This window comes from Mustela putorius, unplaced genomic scaffold, assembly GCF_011764305.1.
Source record: "Mustela putorius furo isolate JIRA1106 unplaced genomic scaffold, ASM1176430v1.1 tig00537227_pilon_pilon_pilon, whole genome shotgun sequence".
Lineage (NCBI taxonomy): Eukaryota > Metazoa > Chordata > Mammalia > Carnivora > Mustelidae > Mustela > Mustela putorius.
This window is the reverse complement of record NW_025422368.1, coordinates 17,477,304-17,503,983: the sequence shown is the minus strand read 5'-3', so window position 1 is coordinate 17,503,983 and position 26,680 is coordinate 17,477,304. Positions and strand designations below refer to the sequence as shown.

At 39.5% G+C, this 26,680-nt stretch overlaps 1 protein-coding gene across 2 annotated transcripts in view; it reads left to right on the top strand.

The window, feature by feature from the left end:
- The window catches only part of FGD4 (FYVE, RhoGEF and PH domain containing 4), a 199,766-nt gene that overhangs the window by 27,909 nt on the left and 145,177 nt on the right, over nt 1-26,680 (top strand). The window contains exon 2 of one of the 2 annotated variants that reach the window (XM_004771804.3): nt 17,727-17,822. The exons of the other annotated variant lie outside the window; for it this stretch is intronic. Within the exon in view, the coding sequence (XP_004771861.1) occupies nt 17,727-17,822 (96 nt within the window). The remainder of the gene's footprint in view (nt 1-17,726; nt 17,823-26,680) is intronic. 2 annotated transcript variants of the gene reach the window in all.

The window sequence follows — 26,680 nt, the reverse complement described above, 5'->3', positions numbered from 1 at the left end:
TTCTCCCATTATGTAGGTTGCCTTTTTATACTCTTTTGATAGTGTCCTGTATGCACAAAAACAGATTTTCATCAAGTCAAATTTGTCCATTTTTATTTTGTTACTTGTCCCTTTGCTTTGTTGTCAAATTAAATGTTGTGAATCTTTTGTCCTATGTTTTCTTCTAAGACTTATATTGTTTTAGGTCTTGAATTTAGGTTCTTGACCCATTTAAGTTTTTCCATGTGGTATTAGGTGAAGGTCCAACTTAATTCTTTTGCATGTAGATACCTACTTTTCCCAGCACCTTTTGTTGGAAAGACCATCCTTTCCCCATTAAATGGTATTGGCTTCCTTGTCAGACATCATTTAACCGTATATGTAAGGGTTTATTTTTTACTTCTCTGTTCTATTCCACTGGTCTGTATATCTTTATGACAATCCTACACTGTTTTAATTATTGTAGCTTTGTATTTAGTTTCAAAATCAAGAAGTGTGAGTTATCCAGGTTTTTTTTCTTCAAAATTACAGCAGGTATTCAGAATCTCTTGAGATTTCATATGACTTTTAGGATGGATTTCTCTATTTCTGCAAAAAAAGGTTTTTTTTTTCTTCAAAATTACAGCAGGTATTCAGAATCTCTTGAGATTTCATATGACTTTTAGGATGGATTTCTCTATTTCTGCAAAAAAATCTATAGAGATTGAATCTGTAGGTTGATTTGGGTAGTACTGACATTTTAACAATATATTTTTTAAGGATTTTATTTATTTGACGGGCACCTGGGTGGCTCAGTTGTTAAGCATCTGCCTTCGGCTCAGGTCATGATCCCAGGGTCCTGGGATTGAGTCCCACATTGGGCTCACTGCTCAGCAAGAAGCCTGCTTCTCGCTCTGCCTACTGTTCCCCCTGCTTGTGTTCCCTCTCTCGCTGTCTCTCTCTCTGTTTAATAAAATCTCTCTCTCTGTTTAATAAAATCTCTCTCTCTGTTTAATAAAATCTCTCTCTCTGTTTAATAAAATCTTTAAAAATATATATTTTATTTATTTGAGAGAGAGAATAAGCAGGAGGAGGGGCAGAAGGAGAGGGAGAGAAGCCGATTCCCCATTGAACACAGGGCCTGATGCAGGACCGCATCCCACAACCCCAAGATCATGACCTGAGCCAAAACCAAGAGTCAGATGTTCAACCGACTGAGCGACCCAGGTGCCACTCCATTTGTCTTTTAAAATCTCTTTCAGCAATATTTTATAGTTTTCACTGGGTATTCCTAAGTAGTCTACTTGATGCTCTTGCAAATATATTTTTACAATTTTCTTTTCAGTTCATTGTTTACAGAAATGCAATTGAGTTTTGTGTGTTGACTTTGCAGAATTTATTTTTCATTTATAACAGGTGTGTGTGTGTGTGTGTGTGTGTGTGTGTGTGTAATCTTTAGGGTTTCCTAAATGGCCAATAAGATCATCATCTGCAAACAGATAATTTTACTTCTTCCCTCAATTTAGATGCCTTTTATTTCTTTTTCATGCCTGTTTGCTCTGGCTAGAACTTCCAGTACTATGTTGAATAGAAGTGGTGAAGGCAGGCATCCTTCCCTGGTTTCTGATTATAGAGGAAAAGCTTTTAGTCTTTCTCAAATGAGTATGATGTTCACTATCAGTTTATCATATGTGGCTTTTTTTTTTTTTTTCATATGTGGCTTTTATTATGTTACAAAACATACCACGATCCCCACAACACATACCCTCCCCAATGTCCATTACCCAGCCACCCTATCCCCCTACCCCCACTTCTCCAGCAACCCTCAGTTTGTTTTCTGGGATTGAGTCTCTTATGGTTTTTCTCCCTCTCTGGTTTTGTCTTGTTTCATTTTTCCCCTCTCTTACCCTGTGATCCTCTGCCTTATTTCTTAAAGTCCATGTATCAGTGAGATTATATAACTGTCTTTCTCTGATTAACTTGCTTTGCCTAGCACAAAACCCTCTGCTTTCATCCATGTCATTGCAAATGGCTACCAGAATTTCTTATTTTTATTTTTATCGTTTAGTAAATGATGAAATAAGACAATTACTGGTTATTTCATCTAAAGTTTAAAATAAGTTATTTCTAAAACTAAGCTTTGAAATTCCTATTCTGACAAGATTTCTTAGCTCTTCAATGCACCTCACACTTTTTTTTAAATTGAAATATAGTTGGTATACAGTGTCAAATCCATTTCAGGCATATAACATAGTGACTCAACAAGTCTGTACATTTTGCTATGCTCACCACAAATGTAGTTACTATCTGTCTCCATATGATACTGTTACAATATCATTGACTATATTCCCCGTGCTGTACCCATTCCTGTGACTTCTTCATTCCATACCTAGAAGCCTTTACCTACCACTTCCCTTCACCCCTTTGCCCCTTCCCACAAGCCTACATTTACTACTTATTTTGATTTCTGAGGTTTGATTCATTTCAGGACTCTGCACTACATGGTCATCTGTCACTCTTTATCTCAGTTTACTCAGAAACTGTTTGTTTCGTCTGTCTTCTCTACTGAATTAAAAGCTGCAGGAGGACAGAAGTCACATGTTCTTCACTTATCTTGATAGTCTGGAACATATTAGACACTCAATAAATATTTATTTTAAAAAATCAGAAATGTCAAATGTGTCTGTCATGATGTGATAAATTCCATGTGTATTCTTTATTATAGAATCCATGCAGTGTGGATGCTTTTTGGGGTATCTGCCAGTCAGTCTCTGAATTGTTTCTTCTTTCCCTCTTCAAATGATAGATTTGAACTTCTGCTTCTGCCTATGATGGGATAACTGAATTTACCCTCCCATCTAAAACAAAACTAAAATAAGCAAGCAAGCAACCAACAAAACAGACAAAAGACGTGGCATAAGGTAACAAGGAACAATGATTTTGAGAAGTGTTATCCCCGGGAGATGGGAAATAGATGAGGCAAGTATTAAGATTTCCCAGGTTTTACTGCTTTGAGTCCACAGCTCAGGGAGGGCGAAGATCTCAGGAAGAGCACAGAGGATTCTTTGAGTTGAGAAGTTAGACCACTATGGTTAGGATTTCTAGGACAGAGTACCAGAGCTGCAAAGGGAAATCTCCAGAGATCTGTAGGGAGACCCCCTATAGAATACTGATCATTGTTTACATATAAGGAAACTACCCAAAGGCCATGATAAACCACTGATATAGATTATAAGAAACAGTGCCCAGTGCTCAAAGGGAATAGTCCTTTTTCTGAGTCATGGGACCTTGGGGAGAATACTCAGAAAGATTTTTGCCTTCATGGAGCAGAATAAGTTGCCCTAGACTGAGCAATGCCTTGGACCTACCTAACACATCATAAAAGCAAGCCCTGAGAGGCACAGATGGTTTTCACGTAATTTCTAATGGCATTTTGGAACAAAACTCAAGAATATTTTTAGTAGTATAAAAATATCCAGTATCCAGAAGAATAACATTAGCAATGTCTGGCATTTAATCAAAGATTACTAGGCATGCAAAGAAACATTGTAATCCTTAATAAGGAGGATAATCATTTGAAACCAATCCAAAACTAACAGACATTGTAACGATCAGAAGTCATTAAAACCGGTTACTATATATGTATTACATGTTGAAAAAAAAGGCAAAACAAATGAAAAACAGACCTGGGAGATGGAAAAAAGACCAAATTGAACTTTGAAAGATGGAAACTATAATATGAGATGAAAATCACACCAGTTGGGATTAATGGCAGATTAGACATTGCAGAAGAAAAGACCAAGGAACTTTTTAAAAAAGATTTTATTTATTTGAGAGAGAGAGTGTACATGCATGCAAGAAAGCATGGTGTAGAGGGGGGCAGAAGACAGTGGAGAAGCAGATTCCCTGATGAACAGGGAGCCCCACTTGGGGCCCTGTCCCAGGACCCCGGGATCATGACCTGAGCTGAAGGGAGATGCTTAACTGGAGGCAGACACCTAACTGACTGAGCTACCCACACGCCTCCAAAAGACTAAGAAACTTTTGAGCATAATAGACATTATCTGAAATAAAATGAGGGTGGGGGACAAGACTGAGAAAAACTGAAAAGAAGGTAAGTTAATCATGGACAAATTTAAGTGGCCTGATATAATTTACCTGTAATCTTTGAAAGGCATAGGAGACAGAAAATAATTTTGAAGGAATGGCCAAAAAAATTACCAAACTTGATGGAAACAATAAATCCATAAATACAAGAAGCTCAGGAAACTCCAAACACTAAGTTACACAGAAGCACATCATAATCACATTACTTCAAATCCATGATGAAGAGAACATCTTAAAAGCAACCAGACTGGGCCACCTGGCTGGGTCAGTAGGTAGAGCATGCAACTTTTTATCTCAGGGCGGTGTTCAAGCCCCATGTTACATGGGAGTGGAGCCTACTTAAATTAAAAAAAAAAAAAAGACATCCGGTGGGGAAATGATACCATACATACAGAGAATAAAGGCAAAGGTCTTTGACAGCAGATTTTGTCTGAAAATGCAGGTGAGAAAACAAGAGAACAACATCTTTAAAGTACTCAAAACAAACAAACAAAAAAACCTTAGAATTCTGCATCACCAAAAATGTCTTTCAAAAATAAAGGTGAAATAAAAACATTTTAGACATTTTCAGATGTACAAAAGCTAGAAGAATTCATCAAGAGATGGGCTTCCTAGTACCCTATTTGATTGGGCCCAGATGACTTCCTTAGCTGGGCCAATCCAAATATTCTTCTAGAACCAATATTACACAGTGTGTTAACTAGAATGTATTTTATTTTTATTTTTTTTAACTGGAATTTAAATTAAAAAATATATCCTTGTAGGAATGTGAAACTTGAACTGAGGAAATCCTGTTACTATGTGAAATTGGGGCTTATGTGTAATAGTCCAGGGGAACTGAATAACAAAGTTGAGCACAGAAAACAGTTCATGAAATGCAACTTGGAGGCAAGAAGCAGACATTCCCATGGTTTTCAGTGGTCTTCCAATTCCCAGTTCTAGTCATTCTTGAGGCTGAGTTGCAGACCTGCATTTTGAATCTGGAGAAGCCACTCCATCGTTAGGATAAATTTACCTCTTTTTTTTTTTTTTAAAGATTGTATTTATTTGACAGACAGAGGTCACAAGTAGGCAGAGAGTAGGCATACACAGAGAAAGAGAGGTGGAAGCAGGCTCCCCACTGAGTAGAGAGCTGGATTGGGGGCTTGATCCCAGGACCCCTGGATCATGACCTGAGCCGAAGGCAGAGGCTTTAACCCACTGAGCCACCCAGGTGCCCCTAAATTTACCTCTTTTTTAACATGTTCTTAGATACTTGTCACCCTCCCCCCCCAAAAAAAAGATTTATTTTAATGTAAATTAGATGTCCCATCTAGGCATAAGAACAGAAAGAGGAGTCAGTTGTGAGGATTTAGCATTTTTAGGCCAGTCACCTATTTAGGATTGTTATGGTTTTCTCAACTATAAGGTCTTAGATTTCTGTTGAGTCATGGAAGGAAAAAGATGCTCTAGCTTTTGCTTTTTTTTTTTTTTTTTTTTAATAAATGTAAATATTTATTTATTTATTTATTTTTTAAAGGATTTTATTTATTTATTTGACAGAGATTACAAGTAGGCAGAGAGAGAGAGAGGGAAGCAGGCTCCCTGCCAAGCAGAGAGCCCGATGCGGGACTTGATCCCAGGACCCTGAGATCATGACCTGAGCCGAAGGCAGCGGCCTAACCCACTGAGCCACCCAGGCGCCCAATAAATGTAAATATTTAAATGAAAGTTTTTTTTATTTGAGCATATGAATTTTGTTATCTATTTTTCTATTTTTATTTTTTTAAACATATAATTTATTATTAGCCCCAGGGGTACAGGTCTGTGAATCGCCAGGTTTACACACTTCACAGCACTCACCATAAAGATGCTCTAGCTTATAAAATTAGTTTTCTGTCTCACTATCTGGAGTACCCACACAGCCAGAAATTGTTGAAGAAATGAGGAAAACAGTGGCAAGAGCTTCACAGTGTTGATACAAGAGTCCCAGAGAAGTTAGGGTTTTCTGTATGGACTGTTTGCTTTTCTAACATCCTCCACAAGATGCCCCTATGCTCTGGTTGATATTAGATAAAATCTTTGACTTAAAAAAAAAATTGACTTTTGCCTTTCCATTAATCTCTAGTCTTTTTATTTTTACTGTTTTTAAAAAGGTTTATTTACTTATTAGAGAGCAAGAGTGGGGGGAGGGTCAGAGGGAGAAGCAGACTCCCCGCGAGCAGGGAGACCAATGCAGGCAGGGCTTGATCCCAGGACCCCAGGATCACGACCTGAGCCCATGCAGAAATTTAGCCAGCTGAGACACCCAGGGGTGCCCCTTTTCACTAATGTTTAAAATATATATATCAATGTGATATGCCAGCCTCTGGGTCTTTACCAAATGCTTGTTGTTTTAAGTAAGGTTTGGTTTCCATGTAGTCTGTATTTCTATCCTAGTCATTAGATATTATTTTTTTTTATTTAACTCAATAGGATCATAAGCATGCTTTTGACCAAATATTTTGCTGCTAAATATCTTAAGTTGACTAGACTTCAATTCAGAATCTTAGAAAGTTTAAATCTTTAAACAGTTGCTCTTTTTATCATCTTTAATATTCTTGTATCTAACAGTGTATTTTGTGATTCTTTGTATTTTTCCACCTTTTGGGTGATGTGGCAGTATTAAAGTCTTTTTTTGAAGGTTCTGGTGATCCTAAATATCGTTTGGGAGTGTTTTGACCTACTTGGAATGGCTTTTTGCAGTAGAGAGAATGTTTATCCCCAGGGTAACTCTGCTAAAGAATTGCCCCGTGTGAATGCTTCGAAACTTCCCACTTACCAGATCTTTTATTATTTGAACACAAGGAACAGCATGTAGCCAAAAAGCAGGGAGGAAGATTGCATTGTTCTTGACTTCCTTGAATTAAGACATTTTATTCATCTAGTGTTTTCTACAGATTGTTTGTCAGTAATATCCTGACGAGAGGATTTTACAACAGTTGCTTGCACGTGTGTTCCTTCTCAGTATGTTTGCTGTAGTGAGAAACAAGTTAATCATTTTGTTTAATACAACATGATACTTTTAGATAAAATTTTACTTTATACCTTACCTTTCTTACGCGTATGGCTCTATTAAGTATAGCAGTGTAGTCTTTTTTGGTATTTAAAGATGAACTGTCAGGTCACTGTATTTAAACTTACAGTATACATTTTCAATGTTTGCATTTACTCTATGCCATATATTTTTTAAAGATTTTATTTATTTACTTGACAGAGAAATCACAATTAGGCAGAGAGGCAGTTGGGGGGTGGGGAACAGGCTCCCTGCTGAGCACAGAGCCCAATGTAGGACTCTAACCCAGGACCCTGAGATCATGACCTGAGCTGGAGGCAGAGGCTTAACACACTGAGCCACCCAGGCACCCCTCATACACCATATTTGTAATTGACAGCAGAATATTTAGGTCATTTGCTTGATCTTTTCAGGTTTGGGTCATTTACAGTAAACATTTTTACCTACCCATTTCAGTTTTTGTTTTGTTTTGTTTTTTAAGATATATTTATTTTAGAGAGAGCACAAGCAGGGGGAGAGGGAGAGGGAGAGAGAGTCTCAAGCCAGCTCTGAGCTGAGCACAGAGCCCAATGCTGGGCTTGATCTCAAAAGGCTGAGATTGAGACCTGAGCCGAAACCAAGAGTTGAAAGCTTACTGACTCTACCACCCAGGTGGGGCACCTGGGGCACCAGTTTTTTTTTTTTTTTTTTTTTTTTTTTTTTTTTTTAATGCAAGTATATGCTTCTACAGAAATGAGAAAGAATCACTTAAAGTAAAAAATAACAGGACATGTTTTGTTTGGTGATTGCCAGCACTTGAACTTGAGGTTTTGTGATGTTTGTTGAAAGTAGACAATTGAGATAAATGTAGTATTCTTATGTACTTTGGCCTCCAGGAGGCAGCATGATCTAGTAAAATTTCTACATCCTAAGGATCCTTGGTCCTTTGTCATTTTAAGAACTTTTCATTATGAAAACATTTGCTCCTTGATTCATAAAGTTATACTGGGAACAAGTAACAACTGATAGTCATAGACTTACAGCTGGAGATTGTGATTGTGTTGTTCTCTTTTGTGACTATTTAAAAAGAAAAAAGAATTGTTGTCATTGCCATAGTAGTAGCCTAATGATTGAGAAAACAAAGGACTTAATAATTTTAATGGGCAAGTACTTTTCCATTTGCAGATCAGTTTTCTTATGGAAATGCTGTGTGAGTATTACTGTCATTAATAGTTTGGGACTCTTATTTCTAGCTGTTGTTTTTGCTAAAATACTATGGTAAGCGTTTAAGTATAATTTGATTAAAATTACTGGCAAATGTTATGGCTCTCTTATAGCTATTAAATGCTATCTAAAATTGGCTGAAATTCAAGAACTACATTATGTTAGTATTTTCATTTTAATTATACTTTCTGGGTGTGATCAAAATGTGTTCATGACATTAAAACTATTGTCTTCAGGAGAACAGGAATTGTGAATGTGTTGTCAGGGGATAATGCTTGAACAGCCATTTTGACCTATTTTTCTTTTCCTGTTTTCATGCCCCCTGAATGATTGCTATTTAGTGATTTGGATGACGGTAATACTGTAGAGGAATAATACCCATTGCTTTTCCTAGAATTGCTACTTTTAGGAGAATGTATTCTGCTCAGAGTTCAAAAGTTGGTTCAGGGGGCAAAGGAACTGGTGGGAAGATTTACTTATAACCTTATTTATGACTTGATATTGTTAATTTCAGTAATTTAGTTTTGGGTCTGTTTCAACCCAAACCTCAAAGTTCAGGTCACACTCTTTTGACCTTGAATGTACTTAATTCAGAAAGGGTTCATCAAATTCTGAACGAATTGATCAATGTGAAAGAAAATTAGAGTACCGTATATTCTGAAGAAGTCCAGTAGTTCTTTTTCCATAAAAGGATACAGTCCTTTAAAAACAGAAGTCTAGGGTGCCTCGGTGGCTCAGTTGGTTGGACAACTGCCTTCAGCTCAGGTCATGATCCTGGAGTCCCGGGATCGAGTCCCACATCAGGCTCCCAGCTCCATGGGGAGTCTGCTTCTCTCTCTGACCTTCTCCTCGCTCATGTGCTCTCACTGTCTCTCAAGTAAATAAATAAAATCTTAAGAAAAAAATGTTTAAAATAAAAACAGAAGTCTAAAAAAATATATAAATTATAAAAATGGAAATCTTAGCATAAAATCTGACATTTTCTGTTTGGAATGGTCTGAGGTTTCTACCTCCCCTTTTGTATTTCAGACACAAAGGTCTACAGTCACCTAATGCGCTGGGCTGCTTTTTGCATTTTTTTTTTTTTAAAGATTTTATTTATTTATTTGACAGAGAGAAATCACAAGTAGATGGAGAGGCAGGCAGAGAGAGAGAGAGGGAAGCAGGCTCTCTGCTGAGCAGAGAGCCCGATGCGGGACTCGATCCCAGGACTCTGAGATCATGACCTGAGCTGAAAGCAGCGGCTTAACCCACTGAGCCATCCAGGCGCCCCATTTTTTTTTTTTTTTAATGTTCGTTTAATGTTTATTGTCTCTGCATTTTCAGGGTTTGATACTTGGGACAGAATGGAAATGGGAGAGCTTGAGCTGGCATAACCTGTGTGATTTCTGTAATGAGCCGGCATGTACTTGAGGGAATTAAATCATTTGGAAATCTTTAGATTTTAAGAAGCAAAATAGAGTTTCTATCTCAACTTTTTTATGTATCCTGCGTTAGGTCACTAGAACATTACTTATAGGAAAATATAGTTTGTATCAAAAAAATTGAGTATTCTATTTCAACATTGTTTAGTTTCTTGTTTTTCTTTTCTTTATTTTTTTTTAAAGATTTTATTTATTTATTTGACAGACAGATCACAAGAAGGCAGAGAGGCAGGCAGAGATAGAGGAGGAAGCAGGCTCCCTGCGGTGCAGAGAGCCCGATGTGGGGCTCAATCCCAGGACTCTGGGATCATGACCTGAGCCGAAGGCAGAGGCTTTAACCCACTGAGCCACCCAGGCGCCCCTCTTGTTTTTCTTTTAACTAGAAATCAGAATTTTTTTTTTTTAAGGATTTTATTTATTTGAGAGGGAGAGAGGGAAGGAAGGACAGAGGGAGGGTGAGAGGGAGAAGCAGGCTCCCTACTGAGCAGGGGGCCCCATGTGAGACTCAATTCCAGGACCCCAAGATCATGAACCTAGCCTAAGGCAGACACTTAACCAACTGAGCCATCCAGGTGCCCTAGAAATCAGAGTTATATGAAAGAAAATCACTGTGAAACATTTTGTATTTTTTTTAACATTTTAAAACTTTTATTTATTTATTTATTTATTAACATTTTATTTTTTTTATTAAAGAGACAGAGAGTGAGAGAGTGCACAAGTGGGGTGAGGGGCAGAGGGGGAAACAGACTGCCTGCTGAGCAAAGAGCCCAATGCAGGGTGGGATCATGACCTGAGCTGCAGGCAGACGCTTAACTGACTGAGCCACCCCGGTGCCCCAAACATTTTGTATTTTAGCCCAAGTGTATCTAGGGTTATTTTTGTCCATTAACTTAATTCAGGATTATTACAGCTGAAATAATAATGCTTAAAAGATGTCCAGCTCCTCTTAAGATGGGGAATTGTAGTAACAAGGGTGAGATTTCAGTATCTAATTGCTAGGATCTTTTGTAAGAAAACATAAGTTATGCTTGGTTTATCAAATATGGAAAAAAATGTACGGTTAGAGCATTAGGTGTGCTTCAAGGATAGATTCAGGGGACCCAGCCCTCCAGGGTTGTGTTTTGTGGGTATGTATTTATGTGTGAGTATATGTACATGTGTGTGGGATGGGCTGTTTTCATTAAAACGATCAGCTTATTACACATTATTAAAAGCACAACATTGGGGCGCCTGGGTGGCTCAGTGGGTTAAGCCGCTGCCTTCGGCTCAGGTCATGATCTCAGGGTCCTGGGATCGAGTCCCACATCGGGCTCTCTGCTCAGTGGAGAGCCTGCTTCCCTCTCTCTCTCTCTGCCTGCCTCTCCATCTACTTGTGATTTCTCTCTGTCAAATAAATAAATAAATAAAAATCTTTAAAATAAAAAAAAAAAAAAAAAAAAAAAAAAAAAAAAAATAAAAGCACAACATTGTTATTTGTGCCCAGAACATACAGCATATAGGCATAGAATGCAAATTTCAGTGGAAACCAAAGTTCTAGAGCTTAAAGGGACCTTAGAGAGTATCCAGGTCTTTAGTCATCCATCTCTGCTCCCAGGAGCTGGGGTGAAGACTTCTGCTTTTAAACTTAATTATCAAATGATTAATAATTAAATTCAGTAAGGACAGGATTGCTTTCCTTCCTGTTAGATAATGAATAGCATTTCCTCATTAAAATTTTTTTTAACTCAAAATTTCTTTTAACCTTTATCACTTCTTGCCATCTATCTGTTTGGGAGTATGAACTGAATTCACGGTGAAATTTATTTAAGTACATATGAATGCAAATTAATGGGAAAAACACAAACAGCCTATTTTTTTGTGGCCTTGTTTGCTTGTGGCTGTGATTTTCTTTCTTTCATTCTTTTTCTAATTGGTATAATAGAGTTACATTTTCTGGTAATAAGAGTCCCCTATGTGTTATAACACTGAACTTGTTGGTAAATCAATATTTTATCCACAAGAACATGTTTTGCAAAGAGCATCATGAATTTCAAGTGCTCTATAGCCCAGACAATGACTATAGCCAGTGGTCTGGTCTGGTGTTTGTTCTTGCCAAGTAAGTCTAAGGCTCCGTTACAGTATTTTTCACATTATGCTGTAATCTTATTTATTTGATAATTGTGCTGGGAGTCTGGGCATTTGTAGGCAATGAATAACTGGGTCTTCCTTTTTTTCCTCAATGCCTGGTATATAATAGGTAGCCAATAAATGCTTGCTGAATGAGTGAAGGTATACAAGACCATATGTTAGAAACATCTAACAATGCGGTAGGGCTCCAGAATAAGGCGTGGTGGAGGATTGGTAAGAGATAAAGCTGGATGTAGATAATACCCTTATCCATATCTTAGGCTTTTAATGCAAGGCCAAAGGGTTTGGATTTACCCTGTAAGGAGTGGTAGGGCCATTGAGGATATCTGAAGAGGGAGTGGGTAACATGATTAGTTTTATAATTTAAAAAGGTAACAGTTTTAAGCCGTGTAGAACAAAGACTGGAGGAGCTGTATCAAAAGTTGAAGGCCAAGTGCGGTGTAGGGTGTGTGTATACTTGGAGGTATCTAAGACATTTCAGGTGTTGGGAGAAAATTTTCAAACTTTTGGTTATTTAAAAAAAAATCCTTACCAGGAATTGTTATATATGTTGAAAAATCGTTATTACATTCTGTTGATGGTGACTTCCTTGTGTGAATGTTACATTGTCGCATCCCATGTGTTAGGTAAGGCTTCCTGAAAGGAGAATTGCAACTCTGTGACTCAAAGGGCATGGCAGGGCTTTTTAGTCTTTGCTTTTAGTATTTTGCTAAAAGTTACAGTTCGTATGTACTCGGTTCAGCAGATTTACACAATTTGTTGGCCAGCTTTAAACTCTTACAGAATGATATAAGAGTGCAGAAATACTGTTAAGGAAACCACAGTTTGAAGATAAGCCTAACAGTAAAATGCAAGTGAAAAATAAGTAAATGGTAGAGCTTACACTTCCCTGTAGCCCTGAGTCACATTATGATGCAAATACAAGGTTTAACCTGATAGGACAAGAAGGTGACCAAAAAACTAAAATCAGAATTATCACAAAGATTGCGGTGCCTGGGTGGCTCAGTGGGCTGGGCCTCTGCCTTCACCTCCGGTGATAATCTCAGGGTCCTGGGATCGAGGCCCCGCATTGGACTCTCTCCTTGGCAGGGAGACTGCTCCCCGCCCCCCGCCACCCCCTGCCTGCCTCTGCCTACTGGTGATCTCTCTCTGTTAAATAAATAAATAAAATCTTAAAAAAAAAAAAAAAAGAAAAAGAGAAAGTTGACATCTGGGTGTTCATCCAGTGTGAAGTATGTGCTTGGCTTAAGCTTTATTGTGCTTTGAAATATTAAGTAATACTATGAATCCAGTATTTAAAACTACTTTTCATTTTATCTTTATATCCTTTTACTAAAAGTTCTATTTTTGTGTATTCTGTAATATATTAGTGTAGTCATACATATATAATTTATAAATGCTCATGTTCTGGGGTGCAGAAGCAGAAGTTTTAATGGGTTGTATGAAAAAAACCTCAAGAAGATTGGTTTAGAGAAAGATGCTGAAAAACTAAGGCAAAGAAGAGTCGGTGATCAAAGGATCTACTTAGATTCTTCCTAGGCACTGTAGACCTTATTGTGTCCTTTGTATATTTTCTGTGATAAGTTAACATTACTCCCCTGAAAATAGATACTGTCATTCTATAGACAGCAAAACTGAGATTCAGAGAAATGGAATACCTTGCCCAAGATCACAGTTACAATATGTATTACAGATTGAGTAGTTCAGCCCAGGTCTCTTAAAAATTCATGGGCTTTCTACATATTGTTTCTATTGAATAACTAGGGATTTTAAAACGCTATTAACTGAGAAAAAGAATATAAGTATCCCATTTTTTTCCAGTAGATTACTAGTGAATTTTTAATGGAGTTGTGTTTATAGAAACCCTACTTGAAACATCTAATCCATATACGATGTGTGTTATTCCTGTGTCTGAGGGTCCAACATTTATTCATCATGATCGAAGTCAATATGGATTTATCTAAGTTTTTGTATGATAATAGAATACCCAGTTAGAAAAAAAAATTTTTTTCCCTTTGGAATGTCTGTCCTAATTTGAATCCGGAACATATGGGAGGGGGGAACATAAGCACTATTGAAGCAACTAAAACTGATGTAAGTACAAAATTTACTGTTGTATTTAATTAAGCCCTTGTCAGATGAAGGCTTTCATGGCTCCTTATGTATCTCCAGGCTTGTAATAAAAGTTCTCAAATGATTTCTTCAGTCTTAGAAGCTAACAAGGTGAAGAAAAATGCCTCAGAGCTCAAGAGGCTTTTACTTATTGAGTTCAGTAATAATATTTCCCTTGATTCATCTATTTCTCTGGTTCTTTTTGATCTCCTTTTGCCAGGTACTTAATTTATTTGCTGTGAATTTATATAACTAGCAAAAATGGAATTTGAGTCTGCATATTTTCACAGAACACTGAGAGGTGCTTCAAAGCAAACAGAAACCTTCCTGGGGGAATTTCAAGAATGTTTTAAATGGAAATATCTGCTTGTTCCCAGTTTATGCCCTCTGCCCTGTGACTATTATTTTGTCCTTTTAAAGGTTTTAACTTTGCCCTTTTTGTTATGGATTTGGTTTGGTTCCTGCATGATGTCAGGTGGTTAATAACAAGTAAACACTGCATATCTGTTGTAGGAAAGTTGTCCATCCACCATACGGCAGCCTTAAGTGCCTTCACAGCTTACTCCACGGTTTGCCTTTAATGATGATTGTCAGATACGATAATGCATTACTTCTTTTTCTGCCTATTTCTTTTCCATCTATGAGGAAATGACTATATGCTTGTATTTAAAATAAAACTTAATTTTCATCTAAATAGGTTTGCAAGTATTTTTAAAAATAGACAAATCCTGAAAGCAGTTTTCTAAGTGCAGAAATGTTTGGGACCCAACTTAGCTCCCTAAAGCTGCCGCCCCTCCCCGCCTGCCTCCAGTTAGAAAGTATAACTGGGGCCACAATAAAGGAGAGAATCCAACCAACACATGCCAGGTACAGTGCATAGCTGTGTAGTGCTCACTAGGAATGTAGTATTTCCATTTTACATGGGAGGAAAGTAGGCTTCAGAAAATTTAAATGTGTTTTCAAGGTTATACCCTCAATAACTGACAAAGTGGGGATTGATTTCTGACTGTGGTCCCATTGCTTTACTTTTTCTCAAGAGAGATAACCTATATATATAAAAAAGTCTTAGCTTGGGCGCCTGGGTGGCTCAGTGGGTTAGGCTGCTGCCTTCGGCTCAGGTCATGATCTCAGGGTCCTGGGATCGAGTCCCGCATCGGGCTCTCTGCTCAGCAGGGGGCCTGCTTCCCATCCTCTCTCTCTGCCTGCCTCTCTGCCTACTTGTGACCTCTCTCTGTCAAATAAATAAATAAATCTTTAAAAAAAAAAAAAAAGTCTTAGCTTGCTGTCTGTTGCTTGGTAGGTTCTTAATAAATGTAGATTCTCCTTTCTCTTTCTCTGAACTTTTGTGACTTTCACTGAAACAAACAGAAAACCCACAAAGGGGATTGGCTGCTGTTTCCCCCCTTTGGGGGAAGGGACAACTTGATTAAAAGAAAAGAAACCTATGCTGATGCTGCTTTATCCCTTTTGGGCTTAGCATAAACGGACCACTCAAAAGAGACCTTTTCTTATCTTTTTAACTCTTGTTACTGAAGTACAGTTGACATAAAATGTTATTGAAGGAGCAGGAGGCTGGCTGAGGACAAAGCAAAAGCTGGCGCCTTGCACCCCCCCTTCACCCGCTCCCTTCCATATGTGTAGCATTCCTCAGGCACCCCTGACTGCCATAAAACGATAAATAGTTAACTTGCAGAGATCACAGTCCTGCAAGGTAGGAGTCTCCCCTGGTTTGCAAATGTCCTTGAGATTTACAACAAAGAAGTTACCTTATCAATAGCCCTAATGTCACCCTCCCCTCCATGAAAAACCAAAGAAGGAGGCGGAGGTAGAAGGAAAAGTAAATACTTCTAAACCTAAATCTCATTAACAGGGATGCTTGATAGCAGGAATGTAACATTCCACCAGGAGACTCCCAATTGTGTTCAAACTATCAATCAATCAGCTCAGCCCCACCCGAAACTTGTTTGTATCTGTCTATAAAAATCCCAGCTCCCGGACCTCTCGGCGTTATCAGGCGTTATCAGCAACGAGCCGCACAGAGGTCCAGGTTCGAACCTGCAATAAACGACCCTTGCTGATTGGCTTTGACTCACGTCTCTGGTGGTCTTTTAAGGTGGGGGTAATATTCAATTGGCATTTCATTATATTATTTTCTGGTATACAGCACAGTGATTTGACAACTCTGTATTACTCAGTGCTCACTGTAAGTATAGTTACCATCTGTCACATACAATGGAATTACAATATTATTAACAATATTTTCTCTGCTGTACTTTTCATCCCCATGACTTATTTTATAACTGGAAGTTGGTACCCCTTCATCCCCTTCACCTACTTGCCCACCCCCGACAGAGTTTTTCTATTTTGAATATAAGTGGGAGCTGAACAAGAGGTGCAGGGAGCTAGAAGCCATTTGACCCCTTAATAATTAGGGTTATTATGGGAGACTATGGACTCTGAAAAACAATCTGAGGATTTTGAAGGGGTGGGGGTGGGAAGTTGGGTGAGCCTGGTGGTTGGTATTATGGAGGGCACGTTTTGCATTGAGCCCTGGGTGTGGTGCATAAACAATGAATTCTGGTACACTGAAAAGAAATTTTAAAAATTAAAAATTAAAAAAAAATAGGGTTTTTAAGGAAGGGTTTGTTTGAAGATTTTTTTTTTTTTTTTAAATGAGTAAGCGTTTCAGGAGCTTACCTTTGCTTATAAGGCCAGACAGCTCCTGTTGCAAAGAAAGAAGTAAGAGGGCGTTCTGACAAGTTTAGGTTCTCAAACTTAGGTATATTAAATACTGGTGAGTCTCATCAGGACCCTTGGGTGTTTGCGAAAGGTCCATGCAGTCCCATTCATATAGGCTAGCTTGAGAATGCCCCGTCGGGACCTCAGAGCTGTATAGCACAGTGGCCTTGAATCTAACAGATGGATAATTTCTGAATAGAGATCATTTTCTATTTGTATGGGTGTTTAAGTCTCTTTAAAAATCCCATCTCGGGGCTTCTGAGTGGCTCAGTGGGTTAAAGCCTCTGCCTTTGGCTCGGGTCATGATCCCAGGGTCCTGGGATCGAGCCCGGCGTCGGGCTCTCTGCTCAGGAGCGAGCCTACTTCCCCCATCCTCTCTCTGCCTGCCTCTCTGCCTACTTGTGATCTCTCTCTCTCTGTCAAATAAATAAATAAAAATCTTAAAAAAATAAAATAAAATAAAAATCCCATTTCTGTGTTTTACCATTTAAATAAATGGTAACAAATACAGTGGCTTCTCAATTGATGGCTCATCTGAAAGTGAAGTTTGTCCTAATGAAGACAGGCTTTGTGAGATAGGTGGCATCTGAAGACTAGGGTCCAAGCAAGGGAGAGGCTCTGTCTCAGCAGGGACTGAGGAAACAAACAAACAAACAAACAAACTTGAACACGGCGCCTTCACTTGCTCTGGTCATGTGAATCCTTGCTGCCACTAGGTGGCAGGACAGGCAAGAATCCTGGGGCGACCTAGAAAGTTAGGAAGCCAGGTCAGCCCTACCTGCAGGGGGTGGGAGAGGGTGGTCTAGCCAGTCAGGATTCCACAGGGAAAAAAATGTGTGCCCTAGGGTTTATGTCTTTGCTACTTTTTAAAATTCTGTCCTTAATTCTGAGGAAGTTTCTGTTGATGGGATTTATTACTTAGAATGTGTCCTTTAACGGTATGAATCATAAAATCTTTGCTGTCAAAACCTTGCAAAGTTCTGTGATCAGGGAGTTAAGACACAATTATACTTATTTTATAGACACGCAAATAGAGGTCCATGGAGAAGTCGGCTTTCCCAAGATCTTACAGCAAGTCGCTGGCTGTTCTTACTCATCGAGTTCCAGTTCTGTGCCAAGTAAGCTGTTGTTTTAAGTGCTATTTGTGGAAAAATCTAGAGATGGGAGGATGTTCTAAATTGTACCTTCTGGTTATCCATAACCCTAAAGGGAGGCCCTGTCCTACCCAAACCAGGCACTGCTGGTCCATGGGTGGTAAAGACCAAACTTGTCAGGCCTGTGACTACAAGAAAATGATCTTCATTAGGTCATTACTTAAAATGCAGAACTGTGAAGGGTAGCTACCACACCATGATACTTACAGGATTGGGGGGATTAAAGGGGGAAATCTATATTTGCGCCTAGAATATAATCTAACACCATACCTAGAATTAGTAAAGTTTTTCTTCCCCTCTGTACCTGCCCTCTCCCTCATGATTTGCTCCGTATCTGCCTCTTGACTTGAAGATATTTGGACCTATTAATGATCAGTTGGACCAACGTGCTAAAGGAGGAGGGAGAACTTTCTTCTTAACAGTTCAGCCTTTTAAACTGTCTTTGTGATAGCAATGACCTTTTAAAAAATAATGTTACCATCAGTGACTTACTGTCAAATGGAGAGTAGTCAGTCACTGTGCTTTTGAATAGTGGTTTTCAAGCTTATGAACCACAACCCTGTATGACACCATGTTTGTGTGGAATAAAACTTATTTTTTCTGTGTGCACACATAACTCTGTTTTCTGTCAGGCCTGCTAATGGAAGGAGACTGCACTTTGAAAAATCTTATGCCTTAGTGAAAAAGATGGTAAGAAAACGAAACATTCTTTTTTGGCAGATTGGCAACATCCAGGGCCGAATTCAAAGTGAAAAAGTGTTGGAAGGTCAGGGAGAGACAGTAAAGTATCTCTCAAATGGAGTGGGCACTTTGAGACGGGAAAATACAGCCAGCTCCCTTGTAGAGTTTACACAGAGCTTTATTCAAGGTGCCTGACGGACACCGGGTATCTGGGCAGAGGGTGATCCTTGGCAGCCGCATAGCTGTTCTCACAAAGTCCAGCCCTTAGTCCACAGATTTTACAGGGTGAGGGGACACACAGAAGGGCACTGTAGTAGTATCAAAGGCTTCACATGCACCTCAAAGGGCTTGCATGCACTTACTTGACAGTTACCCTTTAATTAGATCTGGTGGCATCACCTGTGCCTCAAGAAAGAAAGACTATGTTATCTCTAAGACATTCATGAGAGGCCAAAATAAAGTCTTCCCCATCCTGGCCTTGGTGGGCATCTCTAAGGTATATATATTAATCTCCAAGGGACCCAGGACACGTAGCCCCAGGAGAGGTCATTGAGCAAATATGAACAAGATGGAGGCCCAAGATGGAGTCAGTATTGTCAGCACTCCTACAGAAGAGGAACTTAAAACATGCAAGTTTGGGCCATAGTCCTTGGAGCTTCAGATGGGGCGTTGTCTTTTTTATCAGCTTTCCCTACACGTACTCGTGCCAGACCTATGATTAAAGGCAGTGAGAATGGAAAGAAAATGCAACATAGGTACTGTGAATCACAGCTAACAGTCTTGCTTAAACTTTTACTCCTCCTGTATTTCTTCTGTGGGTAGGTTTTAAACTTATCTTGCAGTTCTTGGATCAGCGGACTTGTGTTAACTCACATCATCTAGCAAATCCATTTGAGACAGCTTGGAAATCCAGGTGTGAATGAAACAGACTGCTGCCACGGCTGCTGATGGCAGAGGGCAGCTGTGTTGACTGGTGCTGCCTTGTTCGTAATGTGCTGTGTGTGGGGGGCTCATTTGCTCCTCATCATCCTGTGAGAGAAAAGATGAAATTGTCTTTTTTGTTCACTGTGACCACCAGCACCAAAAGCAAACAAAGCACAGGGATCTACAAGGTTAGCCAGCTTCTCAAAGTCACGGAGCTAGTGGAAGAGACGCTAGGAAAAGGCTTCAATCCAGGTCTGCCTTACTACTAAAAATCTGGATACCAAAACCTTCTATGATATGAGTTTGGAAAGGTCAATGTCGAGAGTATTTTTACTGTGGATTACATACAAATTAAAATACTAATTCTTGGGGCGCCTGGGTGGCTCAGTGGGTTAAACCTCTGCCTTCGGCTCAGGTCATGATCTCAGGGTCCTGGGATCGAGCCCCGCATGGGGCTTTCTGCTCAGCAGGGAGCCTGCTTCCCCCTCTCTCTCTGCCTGGCTCTCTATCTATTTGTGATCTCTCTCTCTCTCTTTCTCTCTGTCAAATAAATAAATAAAATATTTAAAAAAAAATAAAATACTAATTCTTTGGGAGACAAGTTAAAGAGCACAGCACATGAAATTGTCCCTCATCTGTCATTGTTTCAAGGCAAATAACCCATTCTTACAAACTTTGTACTTTAGATATTTAAGATGCCTTCATTGGGAGGAACATTGATACCATTCCCACAGATGATTTTTTCCCTCTGTGCAGCAAACTTGGAAGCCTGTGCCTGTGTTTCATAGTTTGTCTTCACTGTTTTTGTCTGAAAAACCTGTGCAGTAAGGGGACTGGTGGTATCCTTGTTGGCAATATTGAGGTCTGAAAAGGTTATGTGAGAATTTAAATGAGAACTTGGGTCTTCTGACCACCTGCCCACTTTTTTTGCAGAAGCGTTAAGCCATGTGGGCAGAGTAACTGAATGTTTTGAGTAAAGGCCCAAGGTCTAAAATGGCAGAGGAAGAGCACCACAAAATGTACCTGCCACTTAAGTTTAAAATGTAGTCATGTCAAGACTGTTTGATCAATGTTCTATAAAGTGACCCCGTGACAGAATAATTAAGTTTTGCACTTAATGGCTATTTCACATATCCAGTAAGCAACCAACTCAACAGGCAGAAATGTTATTTGAGTTGTGATTTTTCCTTTCTCTCCCAACTTTTTTTTTTTTTTTTTTAAGTAGGCTCCATGCCCTGTGTGGAACCCAACGTAGGGATATGAACTCATGACCCTGAGATCAAGACCTCAGCTGAGATCAAGAGTCAGACATTTAACCAACAGAGCCACCCAAGCACCCTCCCCCAGCTTTCTTTTAAAGTTTTTGCTAAGCACTTATTTGCATGTGACCCAATAAAGCATGTTATGTAAATAAACCACTGGATATATCAGTGGTTTTTAAATCTTTTTTTTTTTTCTTTTTTAGGATTTTATTTATTCATTTGACAGAGATCACAAGTAGGCAGAGAGGCAGGCAGAGAGAGGAAGAAGCAGGCTCCCTACTGAGCAGAGAGCCCGATGTGGGGCTCGAACCAGGACCCTGGGATCATGACCTGAGCTGAAGGTAGAGGCTTTGACCCACTGAGCCAACCAGGCGCCCCATATCAGTGGTTTTTAAATGTGTTCAGTCTCTTTCAGGTGAAATTCATGACTCTACAAAAGATTAAAAAGGACAAGTGTGAGTAGGTCATGTATATCATAACCACTGAAAAGCTGATTTCATTATAAAACAGTAGGAGAATCGATAAAGTTTATTAATATTTCCTATGTGTTAGGCAGTGTTCAAAGGTTTTATCCTTTTTATTTTGTGAAATTTCAAAACCCAAGGTCAATACTATTCTGGTTTTTACAGTTGAGGAAACCAAGTTTTTTGTTTTGGGTTTTGTTTTGTTTGTTTTTTTAAAGACTTTATTTATTTGACAGAGACATAGTGAGAGAACACAAACATGGGGACTAGGAGAAGGAGGAGCAGACTTCCCACTGAGCAGGGAGCCTGATGAAGGGCTCTTCTCAGGACCCTGGGATCATGACCTGAGCCAAAGACAGGCACTTAACGACTGAGCCACCCAGGCGCCTGGGAAACCAAGGTTAATAAACTAATTGCTTCATATACTTAATTGAGGGTCATACTGTGATAAGTGGTAAAACAAGTATAATCTGACTTCTGATCTTAGGCTTTTGATAAAAAGGCTTTTTGATATATAGCCTCCTGGTGTAAAAGAAATTTAAGTTAATAGAAAAATTGGTCCTAATTGTCGTTTTAATAATTTGTAGTCTGAACTTGTACAAGTCACTTCATCTCTTTTTACCTTTTTGTCCTCATCTCTAAATTGTGTATATTATCTATTCGGGGGGTGTCTGGGTGGCTCAGTGGGTTGGGTGTCTGCCCTTCGGCTTGGGCCATGGTCCTGGAGTCCTGGGATCAAGCACTGCCTCAGACTCCCTGCGCAGTGGGGAGCCTGCTTCTCCCTCTGCCTGCCTCTTCTCCTGTTTGTGCTCTCTCTCTCTCTCTGACAAATAAATGGATAGAATCTTTAAAAAAAAAAAAAAAAAGAAAGAAAGAAATCTTAAAAAATCTATTCTGCCCACATCTTCAGTGGGGATTAAAAACTAGAGTGGTATAGTGGCCCTCGAGCAGGATATATTGTGGAAATGAGAGGCAATGAGGAGGTAAAGATGATAGAAAGTGCTAGAAAGTGTAGGTTTAGCAAGCTTATCTGCAAGAAATATTCCAAAATGTTGGTGTGGTGACGCTTATTTTTCTCCTAACATGGAAATGGTCAGGGTAGGCTGCAGGTACCATATTAATGGGAAGATGAGGAGCTGTAAGGAGAATGGAGAAGCAGCAGTTTTGGTGATCAGAGGATGGATGTATAGGGATGCCCTCTGGGTGCTGCTGCTTAGTGGGGTCGCCACATTAGAGAGCAGCAAGAGTGGGTCATTTGCTTAACCAGGCAAATGTTGATGGAGGGGGCGAGAGCTGGGTGGAGAGGTTCCACAACTATGTAGATAGATATTTGGAAATTCTGAGGTATTTTGAGGCAAGCATGAATAATTCAGCCATTTGTAATGGAGAAAAAATGTGTGTGATGCTCCAAAACAAAAATCAGTGTACTTTCTGCTACTGTCTGTTGTCTCTACCTGCCATTTCCCTTTCATTACCACCATGGCCTCAGCAGGTCATTGATGAGGCCAATTTATCTAGTTATGTGATTTTTTAATATTATGTTTGTCTTTTGAAGCTTTGAGCAAAGTATAAACTCTCTTCAGGACTCTTTCTCTTCTTAAGAAGCTAATAAGTAAGGGATAATAAGGTGTGCCTAGCTATATCCTATTCCACGCGTATTCATGTGTTCCTAAACAGCATGATTTGCTGGCAACACCATGATTGGAAGAAGGGTTAGGCATGTTGTGGTCAGGAGAGGCTGTTTCCCCTCACTGAATTACTCTTCCTCTGTAGTTATTAAACTGCTGGTAGCCAGGCTATGTCCCAGAGGGGATCCCTGTATTCAGGATTTTCCAGAGAAACAGTACCAGTAGGGTATGTGGGTATGCGTATGTGTACATGTGTGTTTTAAGGAATTGGTTCATGTGTTTATGGAGTCTGGCAAGTCCAAATCAGCAGGCTTAAGACCCAGGAGAGCCAACAGTGTAGATGACGTCCGAAGGCAGTCTGCTGGAGACTTCTCTCTTGGGAGGGCTGGGTTTTTTTTTGTTGTTGTTGTAATATTGGGGCTGTCAACTGACTGAACAAGGCCTACCACATTATGGAAGGCAATCTGTTTACTCAGAATTCACTGATTTAAATGTTAATCTTATCCAAAAACACTCTCCAAGTGGACACATAGAATTAACATCATACCCCTCTGTGGGGTGTGCTATAGGCAAGGCCTTCATAGAACATAAGAGCCTTTAACATCTCATCCTCAGAACATCTCTTAAATGCCAGCTTTTTTTTTTTGTTCAGTGTATTAGGTAGAAATTCTGTATTGAATCAAATTAACAGGCAAGAAGGTAATTTTAAAATTGTGTCATAGGGGCGCCTGGGTGGCTCAGTTGGTTAAGTGTCTTTCAGCTCAGATCATGATCCCAAAGTCCTAGGATCGAGCCACTCTTTGGGCTCCCTGCTCAACAGGGAGCCTGCTTCTCCCTTTCACTCTGCTGCTCCCTCTGCTTGTACGTGCGCTCTGTCTCTCTCTCTCTCTCTCTCTCTCTGAGATAAATAAATAAAATCTGTAAAAAATAAAACAAAAAAACTGTAATAGTTTACAAATGCAAGGAAATTAGGGATGTGGTGAGGGGAGAGAGTGGGAGGAGTTAAGTGTAAGACTATGTATTGCCACCTGTCGTGATGAGTACAGTTTGGCAAGAGAACAATAAACCCTTGTTTTTGTGACTGGACAGCATGTTCCCATATACTGTGTATGTGTCGGGAGCTGCTCCTTAGAATCTTCTTAGATCTGCAGGAAAGTCCCGTCTTCATTCTGGGAAGGAGTGGCTTGGTGGGGGCCTTTGACACTCTGGTCTGCTACCTAACCATTGAATTCTTCCTGCTGGCCATGCTACTGACTCCCTGAGAGGACCCCCTTCGTGGTGCCGTGAGCCCATAGGTTGAAGAATTGCATAGATCAATACAACTTGTTTCCATAGTAGCTGTCTTCTGGGCTGTATTATCTCATAAACCGTGGGAGAATCAAATGATTTGGAAGCAGTGATTTTGTTGCTAATACCCTTACAGATAGAGCAACCACAATTTTAATTTTTCTAGTTAGTACAGAACTGTATTTTGCACCTAGTTGCTCAGGAAGAGTTTGGAAAGCTTTATTCTCTTTCTGTATTCATTCCCTTTTCTCTCTCCCTTCCGATGTTCCCTGCAGCTCACATTTGAGTGTCTGTGATACGAAGAATGCTGTATTATTTTTTTCCTTAGGAGAAATGAAGTAAATAGGAGTTTTAGATTCCCTTGAGAAATGTTTAAATGAGATTGATCTTAGTATCAGGGTGGAAATAAAGTGCTTAATACTCATTGTTATGTACCCTCTAATACCTTTCAGTTTTTATAACTGAAATCTTTCATTTTACTCTAGAGAGTAAGCCTTTCTTTCGTTTGACTTGCAGAAGTGGTGGTGGTTTTATTTTCCAGTGAACTCTTACAGCAAGATGTTCATTAATTAAAAATAGCTGCCCCATACAGGAAACAGCTCATTTAGCAGCTCCTCACACTGTTCTAAAAACAGACTTGAGCCGCTCTGAGTGCTAAAGAGAAGTGAACACTGAAGACCATGTGAGAAAACTCAGGTAAAAGCATGCTGTTTTTTAAGAAGGCTCTGTGTGCCTTTCTCTCCATGTCATTCTGATGATAAGAGTCATGTGCTCACTATTAGAAAACCAAATATTACAGCAATATGTTCTGTAGAAAGTGAAATTCTCACCCAGATTGTGGTGTCTTCTTAGTCTGGTGGCTTCTGGCAGATTTTTTCTGTGCATATACAAGCAGTGTAGAAATATTTTAAAAATGGGATTATATATTCTTTCAACTTGGTTTTTCATTGATATGTATTGGAAATTTTCCACATCAAATTTTTCAAAATCCTCTGGTTTATTATTTAAGTTAGCATAGTATTTCACTGTATAGCTGTACTACAATTTGTTCAAACCAGCTCTCTGTTAATAGACTTCTGAGTTGATACTCTATTTTTTTTCCTCGAAGATCATTGTTTTTAGGGTTAGATGCACTTGCAATTGAACAAAGTTACCACATACAACATACTCCTAGTGTAATATATTGAGAGTTTACTACCTGCCTAGAACTTTTCTAAGCATTATCTTGCGAAAATTAGAGTAATTCTGTTATGAGGGATTTCTTCTTGTCTGTATTCTTGAGATGCAGAAAACCTCTGAGATCTTTGCATGCCATCATGGCCATCCCTAAGATAAACTGAAAGACAGGAGTCACTGAGGCAGACAAGTGAGCACTCTTTAAACCCAGAGGAGCTAAGCAGGACAGCAGGTGTGTCAGCTTAAGAGAAAGCAGAGGTGAGAAAATCTTAATGGTGTTACTGATGTTAACAAAAAAAAACAAACAAACAAAAAAAATTCACTGGTTGTCATAACAACTGGCTTCAGAAGCCCTGCCATCTTAACCCTTGTGACTGTGCCTGGAGGATTCCCTGGCTGTCACCACAGACTGCTTGGTATTTGTGTGTCCCCACTTCTCTTCCGAATTCCTATTGTGAATTTGTCTGATCAGCAGGGCCTTTCCTCGGATTTTCCTGTGCTCCTGGAGTGCCTTACTGAGCACCAAGAGATGTCCTCTAAAGCTGAGGTTCCCATCCCTGGCCAGTCCTCTCTGCTGGCTTATGTAGCTGCTCAGTGCTTGCTACTGGAAATGGAAACTTTCAAGTTTTTGTCACTCTTAGAGACTTGAACTCTAAAATAGACTCTGTGAAAAGTCTCTTGAGACCTAGAAGGTATATTTCATTTGCTTAAATGGTTGTTGAATTAACCCTAGGTATAATAGGTTAAATTCGTAGAGGAAAAAAAAGTGTACGCACATTATAGTTCTTCATAATTAAGTAGCCTAGTGTGACTAGAGAGAAGTAAAGCTTAAAATACTGCTAAAAGTGTTTGGGTTATTTATGGTTTATGTAATAAACCACTCCAAAATTTGATAGTCTAAAACGGTGACTTATCTCATGATTCAGTGAGTTGACCAGGAGGTTCTGTTCTGTTGGTGTCAGCTGGATGCTGGGATGGCTATAGTCCTCTGAGACTTGCTTGGGAGCTGGGACTCAGTGGCTGTTTAGGTAGCCTTGTGGTGTCTGTCTTCCCAAATAGAAGTAGATGCTACCCAACCAGTTAAGTTGGCCCCAAATTGGCACTGCATCATTTCTGCCATATTCTAATGGTGTAGGCAGTGATAGACCCAGCCCCAGCCCAGCGTCCGTGTGGGAAGGAACTGTACAAGGACATGAATACCCACAGGTGTGGTTCATTGGAGGTGGTCACCAGAATGACAGTTTACCACTGTGTGCTCTCTGGCCCGCACACATACAGACAGACTATACTCACCCATACATAAGACTCCCACACGCCTCACTCTGTTGCTACGTTAGCTTGGGTCCAGGAGCTCATCTAAATCAGGTCCAGGTGCAGATGAAGCTCTTTGGGTACAGCTA